The 20723-nt window shown below is 49.0% G+C and overlaps 1 protein-coding gene across 2 annotated transcripts; it reads right to left on the bottom strand.

Moving 5' to 3' along the window:
* Window positions 1-439: 439 nt before the first annotated feature.
* On the bottom strand, window positions 440-10476 carry LOC147098580 (neurofilament medium polypeptide-like). Of its 2 annotated transcripts, XM_085970435.1 has the most exons (4): window positions 9408-10476; window positions 9198-9322; window positions 1983-2569; window positions 440-1883 (listed from the first exon to the last, which is right to left on the bottom strand). In XM_085970435.1, the coding sequence occupies exons 1-4, from the start codon at window positions 10437-10439 to the stop codon at window positions 1093-1095; spliced, it is 2535 nt and encodes an 844-aa protein (XP_085826561.1). In that variant the 5' UTR covers window positions 10440-10476; the 3' UTR covers window positions 440-1092. The 2 variants fall into 2 exon arrangements, with proteins under 2 accessions (XP_085826561.1, XP_085826560.1); XM_085970434.1 differs by having other exon boundaries at window positions 440-2569.
* Between the last annotated feature and the right edge of the window lie 10247 nt (window positions 10477-20723).

The raw sequence follows: 20723 nt of genomic DNA, 5'->3' as shown, positions 1-20723 counted from the left end.
TGGATAGAAAATTGTGCAGGCTGCAAATCGAGCGTGCTGACCTGGTGTCAGAATTCCTGACATGCTGTCCCGGTTATCCTCGGTGTCTCTGGATTAAGGATGGGAAGAATCAGCCAGTGTTGATGGCCCTGCTCACTATCCATCGGCTCTCGCTGGGAAGTGGTGGGCTGTGGATGTCGGGTGAGAATAATTATGGGTTGGGCGGTGACGACTCTTGTGGTTGAACAGCCCACCAACTTACACCCGAAGAATGGTCATTTGGGTGTGAAGTTACAGGGTCCCTGAGGTCATTAGAATCGCACCCTGGCATTAGTCAGTGCTTTCAGGAGAGGAGGGCAGAACAGTGGGAGTAGTTTATTGTGTGGCACAATGCTATGTATTTCGAGGTCTTTTGAGTAAAGAAGATGCAAGAATCTAAAATAAATTACAATGGAACAGATTTTCTTTAAACAGTGCATTTAATTGTGAACAAGAAATTTGCTTCTGTTAGATTATTGACTTTGCATCTGTAACACTATTACTGTACGATCTATTCAGTAGTCTGATTACAGTTTCTGTGCTACCATATATTTAAATACGTCACGGTACATTTTAACTAGCGCTCGCCCGACCGGTGGAGCACATGGCGCCGGCCGCCCAATCACTCCTTCCTCCCAGCAGTTGAAACAGTTTCTTACAACTCCGACACCCTATGACAGTATTTAATGTTGAAGGTATCCAGACCTTACATTAACTGAAGGCATAAGATAACAACATTTCACGTTGTACACAAACAATTTATTTCTGTAACTTGCTTTGCGCTAAGCCTTATTCCGTTGACATGCAATTTGTTTTATTATTTGGCCTATTGAGCTTTCTCATTCATTTATTCTTTGTCAGTTGACAAGGTGATCACGGGCTTATCTTATGTTAGTGGCCTCTTTGCTTCTTATTTTCCTTCTTGTTTCACAGTAAAATAGCATTGTGTTTTCTTGTCTCTTGTCATCTTCCTTACACCAGATTTTCAGCATCATTTGGAGGAAGTCTGATTGAATTTTTCTTCAGTTTCAACTTATTTTATTCAATTTTATAATCAAACCATTGGTAATGGCCTCATTTCTTTTCTTCGCTGTCTTTACTTTCCTTTTTCTCATCTTTCTTACTTTCCTTTTCCTTTAGTTTCGATGTTCCTTTGATCTCTGGAAGCTCCTTAGGTTTTGTTTCTGCATTATCAGGATCGGCTTTTGTTTCACCTTTCGCTGTTTCTTTCACGTCCTGTGACACCTCCTCTGGTTTATCCAGTGGCTTTTTATCTTTACTTTCTTCTGCCTTTTCTTCAGCAGCAGATTCAGATTTATCAGGACTTGTTTCTGTCGGCTCCTCAGGTTCTGATTCTTTCCCTTGACCTTTGACAAGTTCCTTGACTGTAGAATTTCCAGACTCAGTCTGACCTTCTTTAGGACTTTCAGGCTCAGCTTTTGCCTCAGTAGCTTCTTTCCCCGCAGCCTCCTCTTTTGTCTTATCAGTGTCTCCTTCCGTTGCATCCTGTTTTGCATCAAGGACTTTTTCCTCCATGACCTCCTCTTTGACCTCAGCACCTTCTCCCTCTTTGACCTCAGTGCCTTCTCCCTCTTTGACCTCAGTGCCTTCTCCCTCTTTGACCTCAGTGCCTTCTCCCTCTTTGGCCTCAGCACCTTCCTCCTCTTTGACCTCAGCACCTTCTTCCTTCTCTTTGACCTCAGCACCTTCTTCCTTCTCTTTGACCTCAGCACCTTCTTCCTTCTCTTTGACCTCAGCACCTTCTTCCTTCTCTTTGACCTCAGCACCTTCTTCCTTCTCTTTGACCTCAGCACCTTCCTTCTCTTTGACCTCAGCACCTTCTTCCTTCTCTTTGACCTCAGCACCTTCCTCCTCTTTGACCTCAGCACCTTCTTCCTCCTCTTTGACCTCAGCACCTTCTCCCTCTTTGACCTCAGCACCTTCTCCCTCTTTGACCTCAGCACCTTCTTCCTTCTCTTTGACCTCAGCACCTTCTTCCTTCTCTTTGACCTCAGCACCTTCTTCCTTCTCTTTGACCTCAGCACCTTCTTCCTTCTCTTTGACCTCAGCACCTTCTTCCTCCTCTTTGACCTCAGCACCTTCTTCCTCCTCTTTGACCTCAGCACCTTCTTCCTTCTCTTTGGCCTCAGTGGCTGCTTTTTCTTCAACTTCTTGTGATTCTGTTACATCTTCTCCAGCCTTTTCTTTTGTATCAGTGGGTGATTCCACATCTTTGCCTAAAGCTGCAGGTCCCTCTTCACTCTTTTCTACCTCATCTTCTTCTCTCATTGTTTTCTTTTCCTCAAACTCTTCATCATAGACTTGGCCAGGCTTCAGTTTCACATAAGCATCTTCAAGCTCCGCCATGTCAACTTCCTTTGTTGTCTCACTTACAACCTCTTCGACAAACTTGTACTTAGGGGTGGCCTTTGTCTTAGTTGTCACGTAAGATGCTTGCATCATATATTGTTGTTGTCTGTATGCATAGGATGAAGGACTGAAGCTACCAGTGACTGATCCAAATCTTGTCTCCTCGCCTTCAAGGAGTTTCCTTAATAAAGAGAAAACAGATTAGTCTCAACCTTTATATTGTCCCGTGGAAACAGAGAACAATAGTTGCTCTGGGAAGGCAAGTTTTACCTGTCACTTAATAAAAAACCCTTAAGTATTGAAAGCCAAGGTACATTTTTAAAATATTCATTTCTTTTAAGTAGGATTAGCTAAATTATTTTCCACCAAATTTCTAATGATATGTTACGAAATAAGATTAGATAAATGTATTAAATGGGATGCCACTGAAATCTATATATATAAATCGGTACATCTGTCCTTCTGTCCTTCTGTCCTTCTGTCTGTCTGTCTGTCATCGCGTGTGCGTCTGGCGGGCTATGCGCTCGAAAGTTACAGGGCGTACCTACGCGCGCGTTACCTCCAAAGAAAGCTTACGCTTCCGAGACGGCTTTAAGCGTATTTACATTTCGGCCGGGCTAAAATCGCGCCCGCGGTATCCGAAAAACCTTCAACATTCCGCTCATTAGCATCTCATTATCCGCTCATTAGCGACAGAGTGACCTCGAGCTCGACCAATCATACGCCGGGTTGCTGGCGTGTGCCGCTGGGCCAATCGGTGCATGTGTGGGCGGGCCTTATCGTTCTGAACCGAGGTGAGTCGCCGCCATCTTGATTCCAAACTTTTCCTTTCTTTTTCCCGCTTTCTGCATCTTTAAAAAAAACGTTGCTTTTAAAACACATATTGTTTTAAAAAAAAATGATTTAGAAAGTCATTAACTTATCTAATCTCATTAATTTTCCTACCTTTCCCCGTTTTTCCAGGTAGGCCTCGAAGCCTCGGCCTCTCCTCCGCACCCACGCCCGAGCTAGGCACCTCCCGGCCCCACTTGAAGGCTGGAGGGGCGGGCCTCAGCCCAGCGCCGCTACCTTACTAAAGGGTGCGCACGCAGCAGGAGCAGCTGAGACGCGGCGTCTCTCTCTCTGGCTCGGCCGGGGGGCGGGGCTTGGTGAGCGTCAAGCGTTACCCTGGCAACCGGGCCCGCCGGCCGTCTCGCACAGCCGCAATCTTGAAGCCAGCTCGGGAGGCCGGTGCTCGGAAGATCGCGCCTCCGGAGTTCGGTGCTTGGTTGGTGGGGGGGGGGGGGGCGAGCCTCTGGGGTGGGGGGGGCGAGCCTCGGGGGGGGGGCGAGCCTCTGGGGTGGGGGGGGGCGAGCCTCGGGGGGGGGGGCGAGCCTCTGGGGGGGGGGGGGCGAGTCTCGGGGGGGCCAACCAGGGGGCTCGGGAGTTTGGGGGGACGGGGATCAGGGGGCTCGGGGACTCTCCCCCTTCCCCTCCCCTCCCCCCCCTTCCCCCCTCCCTTCACCCCCCCTTCCCCCCCTCCCCTCCCTTCCCCCTCCCTTCCCCTTCCCCCCTTCCTCCCCCCCCGCCCTTCCCCCCCGCCCTCCCTTCCCCCCTCCCTTCCCCCCCGCCCGCCCTCCCCCCCGCCCTTCCCCCCCCGCCCTCCCCCCCCGCCCTCCCTTCCCCCCCCGCCCTCTCTCTCTACCCCCCAGTCACTCTCTCTCTACCCCCCAGTCGCTCTCTCTCTTCCCCCCCAGTCGCGCTCTCTCTCTCTCTCTTCCAACAACAACATGCCCTCGAAAAAGCCTCGGCACTGCTGGGCACTTCAGCTAGTAAATGATAAAATAAGACACACTATGGTTGTACTTTTGGTGAAGCAATGCCTGCATTTTCTCAAAGGGCCAGTTGAGTGAAGGAGGATCACGAAGGACTGATTTGTTTCCCAACTGGCATAATTCTGTCTCAGTAACCATGAAGCAATTTACTTCATATATTGTGATCCATAATTCATTATTACCTTCCTTCACGCGCATGTTGGCCCAGAAATTCGGGTCGGAGGCTTCCCGCGGGTGCAAGCCCCCGACCTGCACTTACCTAGTGCGCCGGCCGTTGTGCTGTGGGCCCGCGTGGGATTCCGATCCTGGGCCTCCTCCAACTGCCGGCATGCAGTGCTTGCGTATCCTAGGGGCGCAGTCAGTTCGATGCGTCCCCTGGGATCACGTGGGCCATGGAGAGCCAATGGTAGCAGGGAATGCTTCATTCATAAGTTTGACAGGAAGAGCTGTCAAACCTATAAATACTATAAGCCCCAAAACATCACTAAATCTTCAAATAAATTTTTAAAAAATCACATTTTTAAAATAACTATAAATTACATGAAATAACTATTTTAAACAATAATTTTAATTTTTGAAAAAAATGAATTACATTTTCTAACGGGGCTAAAAATAAACTTACCTTTCTTTAAAGTATTTAAAAATAATAAACCTGTGGAAAAAATGTTTTAATTTTAATTAATTCACCTCTTGCCTTGTTAAAAGCAGGCCTTGCGACTGCTTTTTAAAAGTGTAACTGCTGGAGACTTACCCTCCCGGAAAAACCTTGAAAAAAAAACGTAAGTTCGATGCGCACGCGCTGCCTCTCCGGCGATTGCGTTCCACCTCTCAGCCCCTCCTTTCAGGGGAACGGAAGTGTCGGTTTCCCGCGCATGCGCAGTGCATGCACGAAACCAGCACTTTTGTTGGGCCTTCGCGTGAGTACCCCGTCCATACTCACCCGTGGAGACCCGAATTTCTGGGCCATTATATTTTTCAACAGCTCTGTTCTCATTGACTCTTTAGCAGTTACTAAACTCTTCAACTGCCTGTCTGACATGATGATCTGGATGCGTTGAAATTTTCTTTTGCTCAACTAAACCAGAATTAATCTTCCTCACTCCAGTCAGACCTCTGTGCTAGTGGCCTGATCCCCATCGACCTCTCTGGCTCTGAGGCTTAAGTCAAGGTGCAAGTTGTGTTCGATGCTGAGCTAAGATTCAATCGATGACAAAGACTGCTTTATTTCATTTTCAGAGCATTGTTTGTCTTCTCGCCTACACCTCTCTCTCTGCCGCCAAGACCCTAATCCATATTTTCATTACCTCAATGCTCTACTTCTCCAATGGCCTCCTCACTGGCCTCTCCACCTCCACAAACTTCAACTAGTTCAGAAGGCTGCAAACCTGTGTCCTCTTCTGCACAAAGTCCCGCAATCTCATCACCTTGCCCAAGCTGTGTTCTACTGGCTCTCTGTTCCACAGTGAATTGACTTTAATATCTTCACCCTCGCCTTCAAATCCCTCCATGGCTTAGGCCACTGTTCTACCATTGGCGGTTGCTTCTTCAGCCATTATGCTTTTCCACTGAAACTCTCTCTCTAAATCCCTCTGCCTTGCCACCTCCCTCCCTGCTTCCTAAAAACCCTTATCTTTTCCCTTTTCTTTGCTGCCCTGTGTCCACCTTTTTTACGCCGTGTAAAGTGCTCCTACACATTCGAGTGATTCCTGGATCCCACGCTCTCGTGGGGAGTGCATGTTGTGAAATTGCAGGCGCACATCCTGCGACCCTGAAATGCACTCCCTGCGAGTGATTCTCCCTACTTTGGAATGCCAGATTACGAATCACTCTCATTGTTCATTGAGTGAGGAATGTTATCAAAATGCAAAATAACAACAGAAAATGCTGGAAAAACTCAGCAGGTCAGGCAACATCCGTGGAGAGAAATTTGAGTTGACCTCACCGTCCTTGGCCTCTTGTATTGTTCCACGGAAGCTCAACGTAAACTCGAGGAACAGCACCTCATCTTCCGATTAGGCACTTTTCAGCCTTCCGGACTCAATATCGAGTTCAACAATTTCAGATCATAACCTCGGCCCCTATTACACATTTTTTCTTGTAATTTTTCCACTCCTTTTCCACCCCCCCCTTTCCTTTTGTTTCTCTCTCACACCTGGCAGCTATCCCTTGCCCTGCCAGTACACTTTACACCTAATCTCAGCCTATTACCATCTCGTCTAGCTCTTTTGTTTCTTTCACTTCTTTTGTCCAATCGCAGCCCTGCCTTCGATCTAATTTCTTTTCTTTCCAGTTTTGAAGAAGGGTTCGACCCGAAACGTCAACTCAAATTTCTCTCCACGGATGTTGCCTGGCCTGCTGAGTTTTTCCAGCATTTTCTGTTGTTATTTCGGATTTCCAACATCTGCAGTATTTTGCTATCAAAATGCAAGTTGTTGTGTGGGGGACAATAAGTGTTGTGTGATCCTTTTAACAAGATCAAATGGGAGGTGTGTAAGGTGTGATTCATCGCTAGAAGAATACGATTTGTATTGGAGATTCACTCTCTTGATACTATTAGAAGCACAGAGATCCAATCAGCAGCTTTTAAAAACACCTTTAGAAAGAAAGAAAGACTCACATTTCTATAGCGCCTTTCACGACCACCGGACATCTCAAAGTGCTTTACAGCCAATGAAGTACATTTGAAATGTAGTCACTGTTGTGATATAGGAAACAAGCTGGTAATATGGTCTGTATTTATCTTTCAGACTTGGCCTGTAGAGGCAGAAGTGGAGCCAAGTTTGCAGACAAATGCTTTGGGGTGGTTTGGAATGATAAAACTACAGTATCATCATTTGAGGACTTGTCCCCCCTAAATTTCTTCCCTTGTGATTCCCATTGGGATATGGATCCACGGGTGTCGGAAGCTCTCCTACACCTCACACATTTGGATGTACTTCATGTAGGGAGTGCAGCGAAGATTCACCAGGCTGACACCTGGGGTGGCAGGAATGACGTATGAGGAGAGATTGGGCTGATTGGGCTTATATTCGCTAGAGTTTAGAAGAATGAGAGGGGATCTCATTGAAACTTATAAAATTCTAACAGGACTGGACAGACTAGATGCAGGAAGGGCGTTCCCAGTGGCGGGGGAGTCCGGAACCAGGGGTCACAGACTAAGGATAAGGGGTAAGCCATTTAGGACTGAGATGAGGAGGAATTTCTTCACCCAGAGAGTGGTGAACCTGTGGAATTCTCTACCACAGTTGAGGCCAATTCATTAAATATATTCAAGAAGGAGTTAGATATATTTCTTAAGGCTAAAGGGATCAAGGGGTATGGGGAGAAAGCAGGGACAGGGTACTGAATTTGGATGATCAGCCATGATCACATTAAATGGCGGAACAGGCTCGAGGGGCCAAATGGCCTACTCCTGCTCCTATCTTCTATGTTTCTATGTAGGAGCCTAGATGCTAAGCGTTGGCAGGCGATTCAACTGTGGGATAATCATGGTCAAGCCTGCCCCTGTATTCACCCAATGTCCCCATACCCAGCAGAGTATTGATCAGAAGTGGGAACTCCGATTGATTCTCCTGCTCCCCCCACTCCCCGCTTTCCCTCACCCAGCAATGCTTGGGCCAATTGCAGTGTCCTTATTGTCCTGGCTGAGGTCAGCTGACTTTATTCACTATGGCAGCCTGTGTGTGGCACGTTACTGGCAACTTTGCTAAAATAGTGATTCTTTGGAAAATAACAAACTAACCTCGTAGCTGCAAGAAGCAAAATGGTGTAAATGATGGAAATGGGAAATTGCTGGAATACAGCGGGTCAGTCGGCCTCTGTGCAGAGAACAAACAATCAGCATCTTCAGGCCCCTCTTCAGATGCTAAGTAATGTTTAAACTAGGGTAGTGGAAATCTGGAACTCCCTCCCCCAAAGAGCTGTTGAGGCTGGGGGGTCAATTGAAAATTTCAAAACTGAGATTGATAGATTTTTGTTAGGCAAGGGTATTAAAGGATTACAGAACCAAGGCGGGTAGATGGAATTAAGGTACAGATCAGCCAGGATCTAATTGAATGGTGGAACAGGCTCAAGGGGCTGAGTGGCCTCCCCCTATTCTTATGAAACTATGAAATAAGGAAAGAGTCATTGCTCGTGCCGGTCTGGTGTTGCTGCCTCACTGCAGGATGACTCCACCCCTACAGCACTGCACCAGGCTAAAAGCACCAGGCTTTATAGCCTGATCAGTGAGTCGAGCCAAATACATGGCCTTGATTATTTGCCGGCGTGCTACTGCAATACATTTAAACTGTTCAAATAAAGTGAAAAATAACCGCCCAGATGTTTCAGGAATGCTGCAGTTTTAACCATTTCCTAACCAGAGGTGTCCTGGTCAATATTTAGCCCTCGACCAACATCACTAAAACAGGTGATCTCATCATCTCTCTCATATTGTGCGCAGGTTGTCTGCTGTGTTTCCCTACGTTACAGCAGTGACTACACTTCAAAAGTACTTCATTGGCTGTGAAGCGCTCTGGGGTGTCCTGAGGTCGGGAACGGCGCTATAGAAATGCAAGTTCTTTCTTCCTTTAGAAATTTCAATCATTTTCATTGACAAACAACTGACGCCTATAACCAGTTTATTCACTGCATCATAAGTTATGGGAGGTCTGGAAAAATACTAAAAGGGAGTCTTAAAGCTCCACATAATTCTATTCAGCAGCATCTATTGATCTGAATGTCTATCAGTCAGGATACTGTCAAGACCATTATTTTATTCCAAGCACTTTGTTATAATGTTTTAGCAACTAGATGCCTAATATAGGCGGCAGTTGAAGTTTGTATTATAAGCCAGTGCCCCGGAAAGGCATGCATGGATTTGTAACTCCAGAAATCTTTCAATTCCACCTTTGTGCTGCATATATTTTATGCTGTTTTAAAACATCTATTGGAAGTTTTACTTGTTTAAGGGCTAGATAGAATGCAAGACCAGTACAGAGGCTACTGTGGACCTACCTGTAGGAGGCAATCTCCACATCTAAAGCCATTTTGACATTCAGTAGATCTTGATATTCCCTCAGATGATGAGCCATTTCCTGTTTTGTATTTTTAACTTCATTTTCTAATTGTTGGGCAGCACCCTGGAAAAGACAATTTTTTTAAGGATTACATTGGAATGCAAATGGGAATTTAATCAGATCACACTGCTGTTAAAGAAACTCTCACCTGGTATTGGATTAATTCTCCATTGTGTCTATCTTCCATTTCATTCAGCTGTTTCTCCAAAGACTCCTTCCTCCCTCTTACTGTCTCCAGCTCTATATTCTTGGACTGCAGTTGCCGATTGTGCTCGTTGATCTCTTGTCTTGTACTCTGGAGAGCTTCTCTGTTGATTTCTGCTGCATCATTGAGTTTGGACACTCTGGATGTGAACCATTCCTCAGTTTGCTGCATGTTAACATTGGTGTATCCTTCCATCTGAGCTCGGATCTCTCTCAGGGCTTCCGTCAGATCAGGCTTCATGAAATCTTTCATTTCAACACCAACCTGCGAGGCTTGGATCTGAGAGAACAGATCAGCCACCTCTTCCTCATGACTGTTCTTCAGGAACACGATTTCATCCATGAGTGATTGTGCTTTCCTTTCTAGTTCTACTTTAATCAAATTGGCATTGTCACTGTCTTTTTTATAGGCTTGAATACTTGCTTCAGTGTCATGTCGAATTTGTGCTTCTTCCTCATATTTTCCCTTCAGTCGTTGGAGATCCTCCTCCAGGTGATCACGGTCCAGGTGAATCTGCATCTTCTGATTTTCAATTTCTTGGATGAGATTTCGTAACTCAGTGATCTCGGGCTCATTGATATTTGGAAGATAAGAACTTGTTTGCCTTTGCCTCAGGTCTACAATTTCTGTCTCCAGACCCTTGTTCTGTTGCTCCAGCTGCCTGACCTTGTCAATGTAACCGGCAAAGCGGTCATTGAGCCCCTGCATCAACCCTTTCTCATTGGCACTGACCACTTTGTGATCTTCATTGAAGACGCCGGACTGATAGAGCTGCACATTTTCTGAGGGCCTGTGAGCTGGTGAGTTGTACCCTCGAGTCGCAGACAGGGCACTGTGCTTGAGGGATGATCTCGACCAGTCCTGGGAGCTGAAATCTGCGCCTGGGAAGCCTGGGTTCCGAGTCAAGGTCCTGGAGGAGACTGAGTGCAGCTTCCCGAGCGGAGAGCTGCTGAGAGGCTGCCAACCATAACTCATCTTGCTGCCGTTTGATTGTGCCAGAATGCAGAGTCACTCCTTTTGCTCTGCCTGATATAGGCAGCGCTAGTGGTGACTTTGCAAAATTGATTCTTTGCCTACTAAAGGGAAATTTGTAATGCCTACGCTTGGTTTCTGTTCTGCATTTAAAATGGCAATATACATCTTCTGGATAGTTTGATTGTTTTGTTTCTTTGTTTTGCGAAGAGTGATATTTAATTAATGAAAAATCAATTTTCTTTTTGTTACAAAAAATTTAATATGCAGAATTTTCCCCCCAAGTTGCACATACTGAATATTGACCTTGCCAAGATGATTGCCTTCTCTGTGCTAGGGACGCGCCCTTCTGTATTAACCTGCTAGATCCCAGGATATCCACGGGTGTAGTATTCATTGTAATGTACAGGTTCACAGCAGGCTTAAGGTGCAGCTGAAAACAGGAATTATATCGGAGCAAGTACATTCTGAATCACTGGCTTTTACTCTCAGCTCACTCTCTGTAGGGTCGAGGAACATTCAAAGTGGCGGTAGGGATTGTGGATGCATTGGTAATAATTTTCCAAAACTCCCTGGACTCGGCAAAGGTCCCGGCAGACTGGAAAACTGCTAATGTAACACCCTTATTTAAAAAGGGCAGTAGACAGAAGGCTGGAATCTATAGACCGGTTAGCCTAACATCTGTGGTAGGTAAAACTTTGGAGTCCATTATTAAGGAGACAGTAACAGGACATTTGGATAATCATAATTTAATAGGACAAAGGCAGCATGGTTTTATGAAGGGGAAGTCATGTTTGACAAATTTGCTGGAGTTCTTTGAGGAAGTAACATATAGGGTGGATAAAGGGGAACCAGTGAACGTAGTGTATTTAGACTTCCAAAAGGCATTTGACAAGGTGCCACACAAAAGATTATTGCTTAAGATAAAAAATCACGGGATTGGGGGCAATATTCTGGCATGGATAGAGGATTGGCTATCTAACAGAAGGCAGAGAGTTGGGATAAATGGTTCATTCTCAGACTGGCAATCAGTAACTAGTGGTGTTCCGCAGGGGTCAGTGCTGGGTCCCCAACTCTTTACAATCTATATTAACGATTTGGAGGAGGGGACCGAGTGTAACATATCAAAGTTTGCAGATGATACTAAGATGGGAGGGAAAGTAGTGAGTGAGGAGGACATAAAAAACCTGCAAGGGGACATCGACAGGCTAAGTAAATGGGCAGAGATTTGGCAGATGGAATACAATACTGGAAAGTGTGAGGTTATGCACTTTGGCAGGAAAAATCGTAGAGCAAGTTATTATCTTAATGGCAAGAAACTGGAAAGTACTGAAGTACAAAGGGATCTGGTGGTCCTGGTGCACGAAACTCAAAAGGTTAGTATGCAGGTGTAGCAAGTGATTAAGAAGGCCAATGGAATGTTGGCTTTCATTGCTAGGGGGATAGAATATAAAAATAGGGAGGTATTGCTTCAGTTGTACAAGGTATTGGTGAGGCCGCACCTGGAATACTGCGTACAGTTTTGGTGTCCATACTTAAGAAAGGACATACTTGCTCTCGAGTCAGTACAAAGAAGGTTCACTCGGTTAATCCCGGGGATGAGGGGATGGACATATGAGGAGAGGTTGAGTAGATTGGGACTCTACTCATTGGAGTTCAGAAGAATGAGAGGCGATCTTATTGAAACATATAAGATTGTGAAGGGATCGGATCGGGTGGATGCGGGGAAGATGTTCCCGATGATGGGTGAAACTAGAACTAGGGGGCATAGTCTTAGAATAAGGGGCTGCTCTTTCAAAACTGAGATGAGGAGGAACTACTTCACTCAGAGGGTGGTAGGTCCATGGAATATGCTGCCCCAAAAAGCTGTAGAAGCTACATCATTACATAAATTTAAAACAGAAATAGACAGTTTCCTAGAAGTAAAGGGAATTAAGGGTTACGGGGAGTGGGCGGGAATTTGGACATGAGTCTAGGTTCGGATCGGTCATGGCCCTGTGGGTAGCGGAGTGGGCCCAGGGGCCGTGTAGCCTGATCCTGCTCCTATTTCGTGTGTCTAATTCTGTTAGATTCAGGAGATGGTTCTGTGATAGTGGATTGGCGGTTAGGATCAGATCAGCCTTGATCTTATTGAATGGCGGAGCAGGCTCGAGGGGCCGATTGGCCTACTCCTGCTCCTATTTCTTATGTTCTTCTGTTCTTATGTTCTTATGAAGTACAGCTTGGGCCACTTCACTGATAATCCGAGCGTCCTACTCCCAAAACTCTTTCCGATTCTGGTTCACTTGACGTGTCACCTGCACACTGCCCAGTAACCCCCTCTTTACTGTGGGCCTTTATGTTGAAGCTTATGATGAATTGCTAGGGTTGGGTGGGTCTTCCTCACAAACTTTCATCCTTGATTCATTCTCCCTCTTGTAAAACTTGCTGGAGAAAAGCCTCCTATTGTGTTGTGGCTTCAAACTGCTATAAATGCTACCATCTTTCTCTGAGCTGCAACCACTTTAAGTGCTGGGCCCTGAGCCTGCTGCAGTGCTTGGAGTTGGCTGGTTTTCACATTACTCCTAGACTGCAGGCATTGAACCGTGCCAATTCTGTTTTTTAATCTTATGTCTGCCCTAAATCATTGACACGAAGGTTGCAGGAACCATGTAGAATCTGTTCAAAGCTACAATTAGCTGCTTTTACTAACGTGCCAATTTCTATGAAACCCAGATGTTAAAATGACACCTGGGATCAGGCAAGGGGTTACTTTACTGGAATTCTGTGAAGAGTGATGATTGTTTTGTGTAATATGGTTTTGAACTCATCGGGCTAGATTTTCAGTTGCTTGCGCCAGCAGTTAGCGCCTTAAGAGAAGTGATTTCCGGGCGCTATGCGTGTAGCGCCCGGGCGCAGCGCAGTTTGCGCCCCGCCCCAAATTAAGTTGCCCGTTAGCGCCGGCGCAAAGTTTAGCGCCCGCCCGGATGCGCGCGCAGAAAATGACGTCACATCCTCGTGCAACGCCCTTTGGCCGCCCCGATTGCAAACTTCAGTCGGACCGCCCCATTGTGCGGCGGGCGGCCGGAGCGTTTGGAAAAAGGAACGCAACACAACCAGCGCGGGCCCCGGGGGGCGCTAATTAAAGGGAACGTCCTCTCCAGTATAAAGGCCATCCTTTTTTCTGAAAACAGTCTTGTGCAACGCATTTCTGGAGACACAACAAGGAGGATAGCTAACTGGTTTCAAGCAGCAAGAGCCAGGTATTTTTGGACTCAGGCAATAGCGCTGCAAGTGGCCATTTGGAAATTAGACTGTTTGCCAGGATTTGATGGGGGTTGCATGGGGTGCCAACGCGGAGCTGCAGCTCCATGTCCGTAGGGCTCGCAGACGCATTGTGAGAGGGGCAGCCCTGGCTAGAGGCAGAGGGGGCTACAGGCGTCGGCCACGTAGGCCTTACCCAGTCAGGCTATACCGCCAGCAGCGCTCCTACCTAAACATGAGTGCCGCGCGATGTGTTAAAAGGCTCCGATTCCGAAAGGGGGTGATTGCAGAGATCTGCCACCTGCTTCGCCGAGATCTGCGGCCAAAGCTCAGGTGCAGGACGTCTCTGTCGGTGGAAGTGAAGGTGACGGTGGCATTGAACTTCTATGCCACCGGCTCCTTCCAATACGCTGCTGGGGACATAGCAAACATCTCCCAGTACGGCGCGCATCGCTGCATCCGCCAGGTGACCGAAGCACTGTTCAGAAGGAGAAGCCAATTCATCTCCTTCCCCATGGCCCTGGAGAGCCAGCATCAGCGCGCATTGGGATTTTCCAGACTCGGGGAATTCCCCTTGGTGCAGGGCGCCATTGACTGTACGCATGTGGCTTTGCGGGCCCCTCTGGAGCATGGCGAGCAGTATCGCAACAGGAAGGGCTACCATTCTCTGAATGTGCAGCTGGTCTGTGACCACAAGCAGCGCATCATGGCAGTCAATGCCAGCTTCCCAGGCAGCAGCCACGATGCCTTTATCCTGCGGCAGAGTACTGTGCATGACATGTTCCAGGCACAGCCTCCCCCAAGAGGATGGCTACTCGGGGACAAAGGCTATCCTTTGTGCACCTGGCTCATGACCCCGCTCCGCGCGCCCAGGACCGCTGCTGAAGAGGCCTACAACGAGAGCCATCAAACCACCCGCAACATCATCGAGCTAACTATTGGGGTCCTCAAGCAGCGGTTCCGCTGCCTTGATCGCTCCGGAGGAGCTCTCCAGTATTCGCCGGACCGGGTCTCCCAATTTGTGGTGGTTTGCTGCATGCTACACAACCTGGCTATCCGCAGGACTCAGGCACTGCCACCTGACGTTGGACCAGCACCTCAGGAGGAGGAGCAGGAGGAGCATGAGGAGGAGGAGGAGGAGGAGGAGGAGGAGCAGGAGTACGTTCCCAGGAGGGAGCGACCAGGGCCAAGGGCCGCACGACGCCACCTTATTACACGGTACTTCTAAGCCCCCTGTCAGGGAATGGCCAGGGGCCATGAGGGAAGATGAATGCAGCCGCTCCGCAAGCCCTCAGCCGGCGAAGCCAACAAACACTAAGAAGAACAACCATGGAGACTGCATGAATAAAGATAATTTTTTATTAAACAAAAATGAAAAGCCCTTCCCACATGAATCCCCAAAAACAATAAACGGGCCCCACAAAAAGCCCAACAAACGACTCACTCCCACAAACTGGGGAGGAGCCACTCCACCTTTATTGAAACCGGGCCTCAACGTCGGCCTAACGCAAAAAAAAAGCCCTCCAAAAGCACAACCATGGGCAAAATAAAGATGGCCACCGCCATATTAAAGGAAAGCTGGCCACACCCTCTACTGAGTGGCCCGCGAGGGCGAGACCTTGGCCAGCATTTTGCCTCCCCTGCCCTGCCTGCTGCTCCTTCGCAAGCTCTGCCCAGTGGCTGCTGCGAGGCTGGGGGAAGGCGCCTGAGGCTCAGATGCCCTTCCGCCAGATGCCGCTGGGGGGCGGCCTACACGGCGTTTGGGCCTCGAGGGGCCGTCTCCTGAGTGGCGCACCTGAGCCTGGCCACCATCAGCTGCAGCCGCTTGCCCTTGACGCCCCAGAGGGGGAATGGCGGCGACGGATGGCGCAATGTGGGCCAGCTGGCGTCTGGGATGCGCTGGCTGGTGCTGTGGCGCGGTGGCACTCGGCCGGGCCCGCACTGCAGGATCCGCAGCAATCAGCCGACGGCCGGCTTGCTGGGATGGTCCAGCGCGGCGCCTGCCCTGGCGATGCCTGCCTGAGACAGCGCGTGTGGCAGCAGTGAGTGGCCCTGTGGTCCTGGTGTGCGCGCGCATCACATCCGCCAGGGTCTTGACGGCATCAGTTAGCATGCGGCCAGTCGCGGCAGTTGCTGCCCCGAACTCGCGCACACTGGTCGCCAGCGACTCGATGGCCTCAGGCATGCGCCCCACCACGCTCATGAGCTCCGTGTGGCGCCGGTCCGAGTCGTCGGCCATCTGATCGAGCTTCCGCACCTCCTCCGAAGTGAAGGTGTCCGGACTGGAGTCGCGACTCTCCCGCTGGGGAGGAGGGGGCCGAACTAGGGGACCCTTGCCGCGTTGGTGACGGCGAGTGTGCCGAGCAGCAGCACTCCCCTCTGATCCTTCCCCCCTTTGGGGGGAAGGCCGCGGGCCACGCGCACGGCTGCTGGGTGGCTGGACGCCACTGGTCCCAGAAGCTGCATTGCCCTGCGACAGTTCCTCCAGGCACTCGTCCAGTGAGGAGGTGTCGAGCATTTCCTCCTCTCCTGCGGGACGTGACTGTTCCCCCGAAGGTCCGGCTTGCTCCTCCTCCTCCTCCTGGTTGGAGGTGCTGTCACTGGCAGCCTCAGGGTCCTGGTCGTCACCAGCTGAAAGCAGGAATGCACAAGAGTAGCTTCAGAGTGAGGAGACGGCGTCAGCGAGGGAGTTAGGACTGGTGGGATTCAGCGCATTGGTGGGACAGTGGCAAAGGAGGTAGCTCGGATGGGCCAGTGCGACGCGAGAGGGCCAAAAGGCGAGGTCCTTACCATTGCCGGGCAGTGGAGGGTCGGATACACCGCACGCTGTGGGGACAATCACACGTGCTCCCATGAGCACACACACGCGCTCCTCCAGCCGAGTGAGCTTCTGCAGCTTGGCGCGGCCACCCCTGGCACGGGCCTGGCGATTAAACGCTACTTTAGCCTGCAAGAGAAAGGACGGGCTGTAAGTGCGCAGTGAAGCCCTGATGTAGTGTGCACTGCCTCCCATGGTGGAATAGCTTGGACAGAGTGAAGCCCTGATGTAGTGTGCACTGCCTCCCATGGTGGAATAGCTTGGACAGAGTGAAGCCCTGATGTAGTGTGCACTGCCTCCCATGGTGGAATAGCTTGGACAGAGTGAAGCCCTGATGTAGTGTGCACTGCCTCCCATGGTGGAATAGCTTGGACAGAGTGAAGCCCTGATGTAGTGTGCACTGCCTCCCATGGTGGAATAGCTTGGACAGAGTGAAGCCCTGATGTAGTGTGCACTGCCTCCCATGGTGGAATAGCTTGGACAGAGTGAAGCCCTGATGTACTGTCCACTGCCTCCCATGGTGGAATAGCTTGGCCAAAGTGTAGAGTGCCGAATGGCCATTTGATGCTCATGACTGTCCCAATGCTGCTGGCTGAGGGCTGGCCAAAAGGACTTTCAGGTCCCTTTGCCCATCATGTCAGGTGTACATGCAAGAATGAGGAGGAGACTGGAAAGGCTACTCACCCTCACAATCCTGGTCAGATCGTTGTATTTCTTACGGCATTGTGTGTGGGTCCTGGGGGCCTCGCCGGTGAACGTCACCCTCTGGGCGATCTGCTTCCAGGCTTTGGTGTAGTCGTGGTGGGTTGGATTCCTCCCACTGTCTGGAAACAAGATCTTGCGCCTCACCTCCAGAGCTGTGACCATTATGTCCAGATCACCCTCTGAGAAGCGCAGGGCACGCTGACGGGCCTTCTCTGGCGTTGCCATGACTCCCTGGGGCTGAGCAGTAGTGTTGAGGCCTCTTTGCAAGGCTGCAGTGTGCAGGGCGTGGCAGCAGACCAATTCGTCCCTTCCCCCTTTAAGAGCTGGTCGGCACCACGGGGTCTGCTGTCAGTGCAAAAATGACCGCACCCGTGCTGCGCCCCGCCTGGGCGCTATCCCTCTGGACCGCCAGCTTAGCGCCTAAAGAGAGTAGTGGAACGCCTCTTTTAGCGCTCCACCAACCTCTTAGGGCGAAGCCACTGAATTCCCGGCAACGGGGCGCTACTTTGGGGCGGGCGCTAACTTCGGGCGGGCGCTAAGGTTAGCGCCCCAAAACTGCCTATACTGAAAATCTAGCCCATCTTCTCTAGAAAGCTTCTCATCATGACCTCCAACACCACACAGCCCACTTTCAACCCTTCACCAAGATACACAAAGGAGACTGTCACAATAGACCAATAATTTCAGCCAGCTGTTGTCCAACCCAATTTGTTCCCTCTGTCAGCCAATGACTCAGTGGGTAGCACACTCACCTCTGAGTCAGAAGGTTGTGGGTTCAAAGTCCCACTCCAGGGACTTGAGCACATAAAGCCTAGGCTGACACTCCAGTGCGGTGCTGAGGGAGCGCTGAACTGTCAGAGGTGCCGTCTTTCGGATGAGACGTTAAACCGAGGCCCCGTCTGTTCTCTCAGGTGGACGTAAAAGATCCCGTGGCACTATTTCGAAGAAGAGCAGGGGAGTTATCCCTGGTGTTCTGGCCAATATTTATCCCTCAACCAACATAACAAAAACAGATTATCTGGTCATTAGCACATTGCTGTTTGTGGGACCTTGCTGTGTGCAAATTGGCTGTCGCGTTTCCCACATAACAACAGTGACTGTACTTCATTGACTTTAAAGCGCTTTGAGACGTCCAGTGGTCATGAAAGGCGCCTTAGAAATGCAGGTCTTTCTTATCTTGACTCAATTTTCCCCTCGCCTTGACCAATGCCTACCCACCTAGACATTCTGGTATCCTGGCCATAACCAGCTCCTCCACTATGGATGTGCATTCCCCTCTACACCTCCATAGTTCACCAGGATGACCCTGCACAGCTCCCTCAAACAACGGCCCAACCACTCCCCACCCACCAGAACCGTCCTCTGTCCTCGCCTTACACCTCATCAGCATTCACGGATCATGCTGGTTTCAGTCTGAATGCAGACAACTTGACTGAAGCATGACACAAGTAGATAGAGTCAACTTACCTCCAGAAATTTAAAATTGATCAGCAAACACAGTTGTGTCCCTTAAATTAGACACACTAGAGCCCATAGTGTCGGGGCTCAAGAGCGTATTTTCGACCTATGTTTTAATTGCAGAGGAACCTAAGATGGCTAAGTTTGGTCATGAATATCCAAGTTTGACTTTAGAAAACGGATATCCTTAAGTGACACATTCTCAGGAGGGATATGGCAATAGCTTCATATAACTGTAAAACCATGGAACAATTTTCCTTTGACAAAAGTGAAATTGTGACATTATTTAGTAGTTTCATTGACTAGCTGTGGAATTATGTGAAGACGGAATTGTAAGTTCAGATAAAGGCACTCTGTTCACTGGGAATGAAGATCAATAGTAAACTCTAGCAAAATGTCCTGAGATCCCAGATTATTGGTAATTGATTGGCTCCTGGTGCCCCAATGCTTCAAACTTAAATTCTTGTCCTTGTGTTTAAATCCCGTCGTGACTTTGCTCCTTCCTATCTCTGTAACATCCTCCAGCTCTACATCTCCTCAAACTGCCTGTTCCTCTGACTCTGGCCTCCCTTCCCTCACCATTGATGGCCATGCCTTCAGCTGCTTAGGCCCTACGCTTTTGAATTCCCTTCTTAAACCCCTTTGCCTTTTCACCTCCCCTCCCCCTCCCCCTCCCACTTAAAAGCCACCTCTTTGACCGAGCTTTTGGTTACCTTTCCTAATTGCTCCTTGTTTGGCTCGGTGTCGATTTTTCGTCTGATTATGTTTTTGTGAAGAGCCGTGGGACATTTTTCTACGTTAATGATGCTATATAAACGTTGTTGTTTAGCATTCTTAGCAGGATCTAATGAATGAATTGCTGGTTGACTGGTAGAGCCACATTGGAAGACCTGGAGCATCCTTAGTTGGGAATTAGGATTAAGTTTACCATTGTATCAATGATACTATTTTTTAACAAAAGAACTAAGCTTCTGATGAATATCATTGCCCTGATGTGTATTACCCTCAGCAATGGTTTTGGCCTTGCCAAGGACAGCTTCAATCTATTGTGCGATTACTAATGCTCTTTCAAAGATCTAGGGCTGGATTTTCATTGAGGAGGCGAGTAGGAGGCGGGACTACAACTTTCGGGGTTGTAGTCCTGCCTCCATCGAGTTCTAGCCAACCCACGTGATTTTGACTTGATTGACCTTGTTGAGCCCGCCCAGCAGGCTCAGCAGGCCAATTAAGGGCCACCCGGCAACGGGTGACGTCACAGGTTGACATTTCATCTGTCAAGACCTTTTGACAGATGAAATATCAGCGTTTCACAGCTGTTTGAAGCTGTCAAATACTGACAATCTGTACTCCAGGTTAATTCCTTCCTCTCAGGATGATTTAGAGATCTCCCCGGAACAGAAAGCTGAATGCTACAATTTTTGACAGCTCGCGGCCATTCTGCTTTCTGTGCCGGTGAGATGAGGGACTCCCGAGACCTGAAGGAAGGAAGCCTGTAAAGGTAAGTAAAACTTCTTTAAACACTTTAAACACACCAAACACACTTACCTCTGCACTCATGCACCGATCACTCACCTGAACACCGGACATCTTGACCTCTCCAAGCCCTTCAGCCCGACGACCCGCCTCGCTGACTTGGCATGGTTTGGAGCCATCGGGAATCCAATACTTCAGCTATGAAAATAGGGATTAGGCTAAAAACTGCCTGTTAACTACTGTACCTGTTAACAGGCAGTTAATTGGCACTAATCCCCTTCCCGCCTCGGGGAGGCGGGTCCCAGTGCGGGTCGGGTACCCGCCTCCTTTGAAACTGGCATGGAGGCGGGTTGGGGGCGGGATGGGTTTGTGCCCCCGATTTCGGTATTTTAACCCCCCACACGCCTCCAATCCCGCCTCCACGGCTCAATGAAAATCCTGCCCCTAGTCTACTTATAGAAGTACTCCCTCATGAATGTGAGCTGTCCTTATCCTGTCCAGAAACTGGACCTTAAAGGGAAAAAGTACTCCCCCATTTTATATTTTAAAAAACTGATTACTATAATTGTTTAAAAAAAAAATGTTTGCCT

The sequence above is a fragment of the Somniosus microcephalus genome, chromosome 29 (genome assembly GCF_052327205.1).
Source record: "Somniosus microcephalus isolate GS21.2 chromosome 29, FLI_Smic_1.0, whole genome shotgun sequence".
In the NCBI taxonomy this organism is placed as follows: Eukaryota; Metazoa; Chordata; class Chondrichthyes; order Squaliformes; family Somniosidae; genus Somniosus; species Somniosus microcephalus.
This window is presented reverse-complemented; position numbering and strand designations above follow the sequence as displayed.

Excerpts from the sequence above, each read along its gene's own strand:
- LOC147098580 (XM_085970434.1), bottom strand. The coding sequence starts at position 10,439 with ATGAGTTATGGTTGGCAGCCTCTCAGCAGCTCTCCGCTCGGGAAGCTG. Across the intron at positions 9,323-9,407 it reads GAGAATTAATCCAATACCAG|GGTGCTGCCCAACAATTAGA; the intron begins GTGAGAGTTTCT and ends TGTCTTTTCCAG. Across the intron at positions 2,570-9,197 it reads GTGGAGATTGCCTCCTACAG|GAAACTCCTTGAAGGCGAGG; the intron begins GTAGGTCCACAG and ends CTCTTTATTAAG.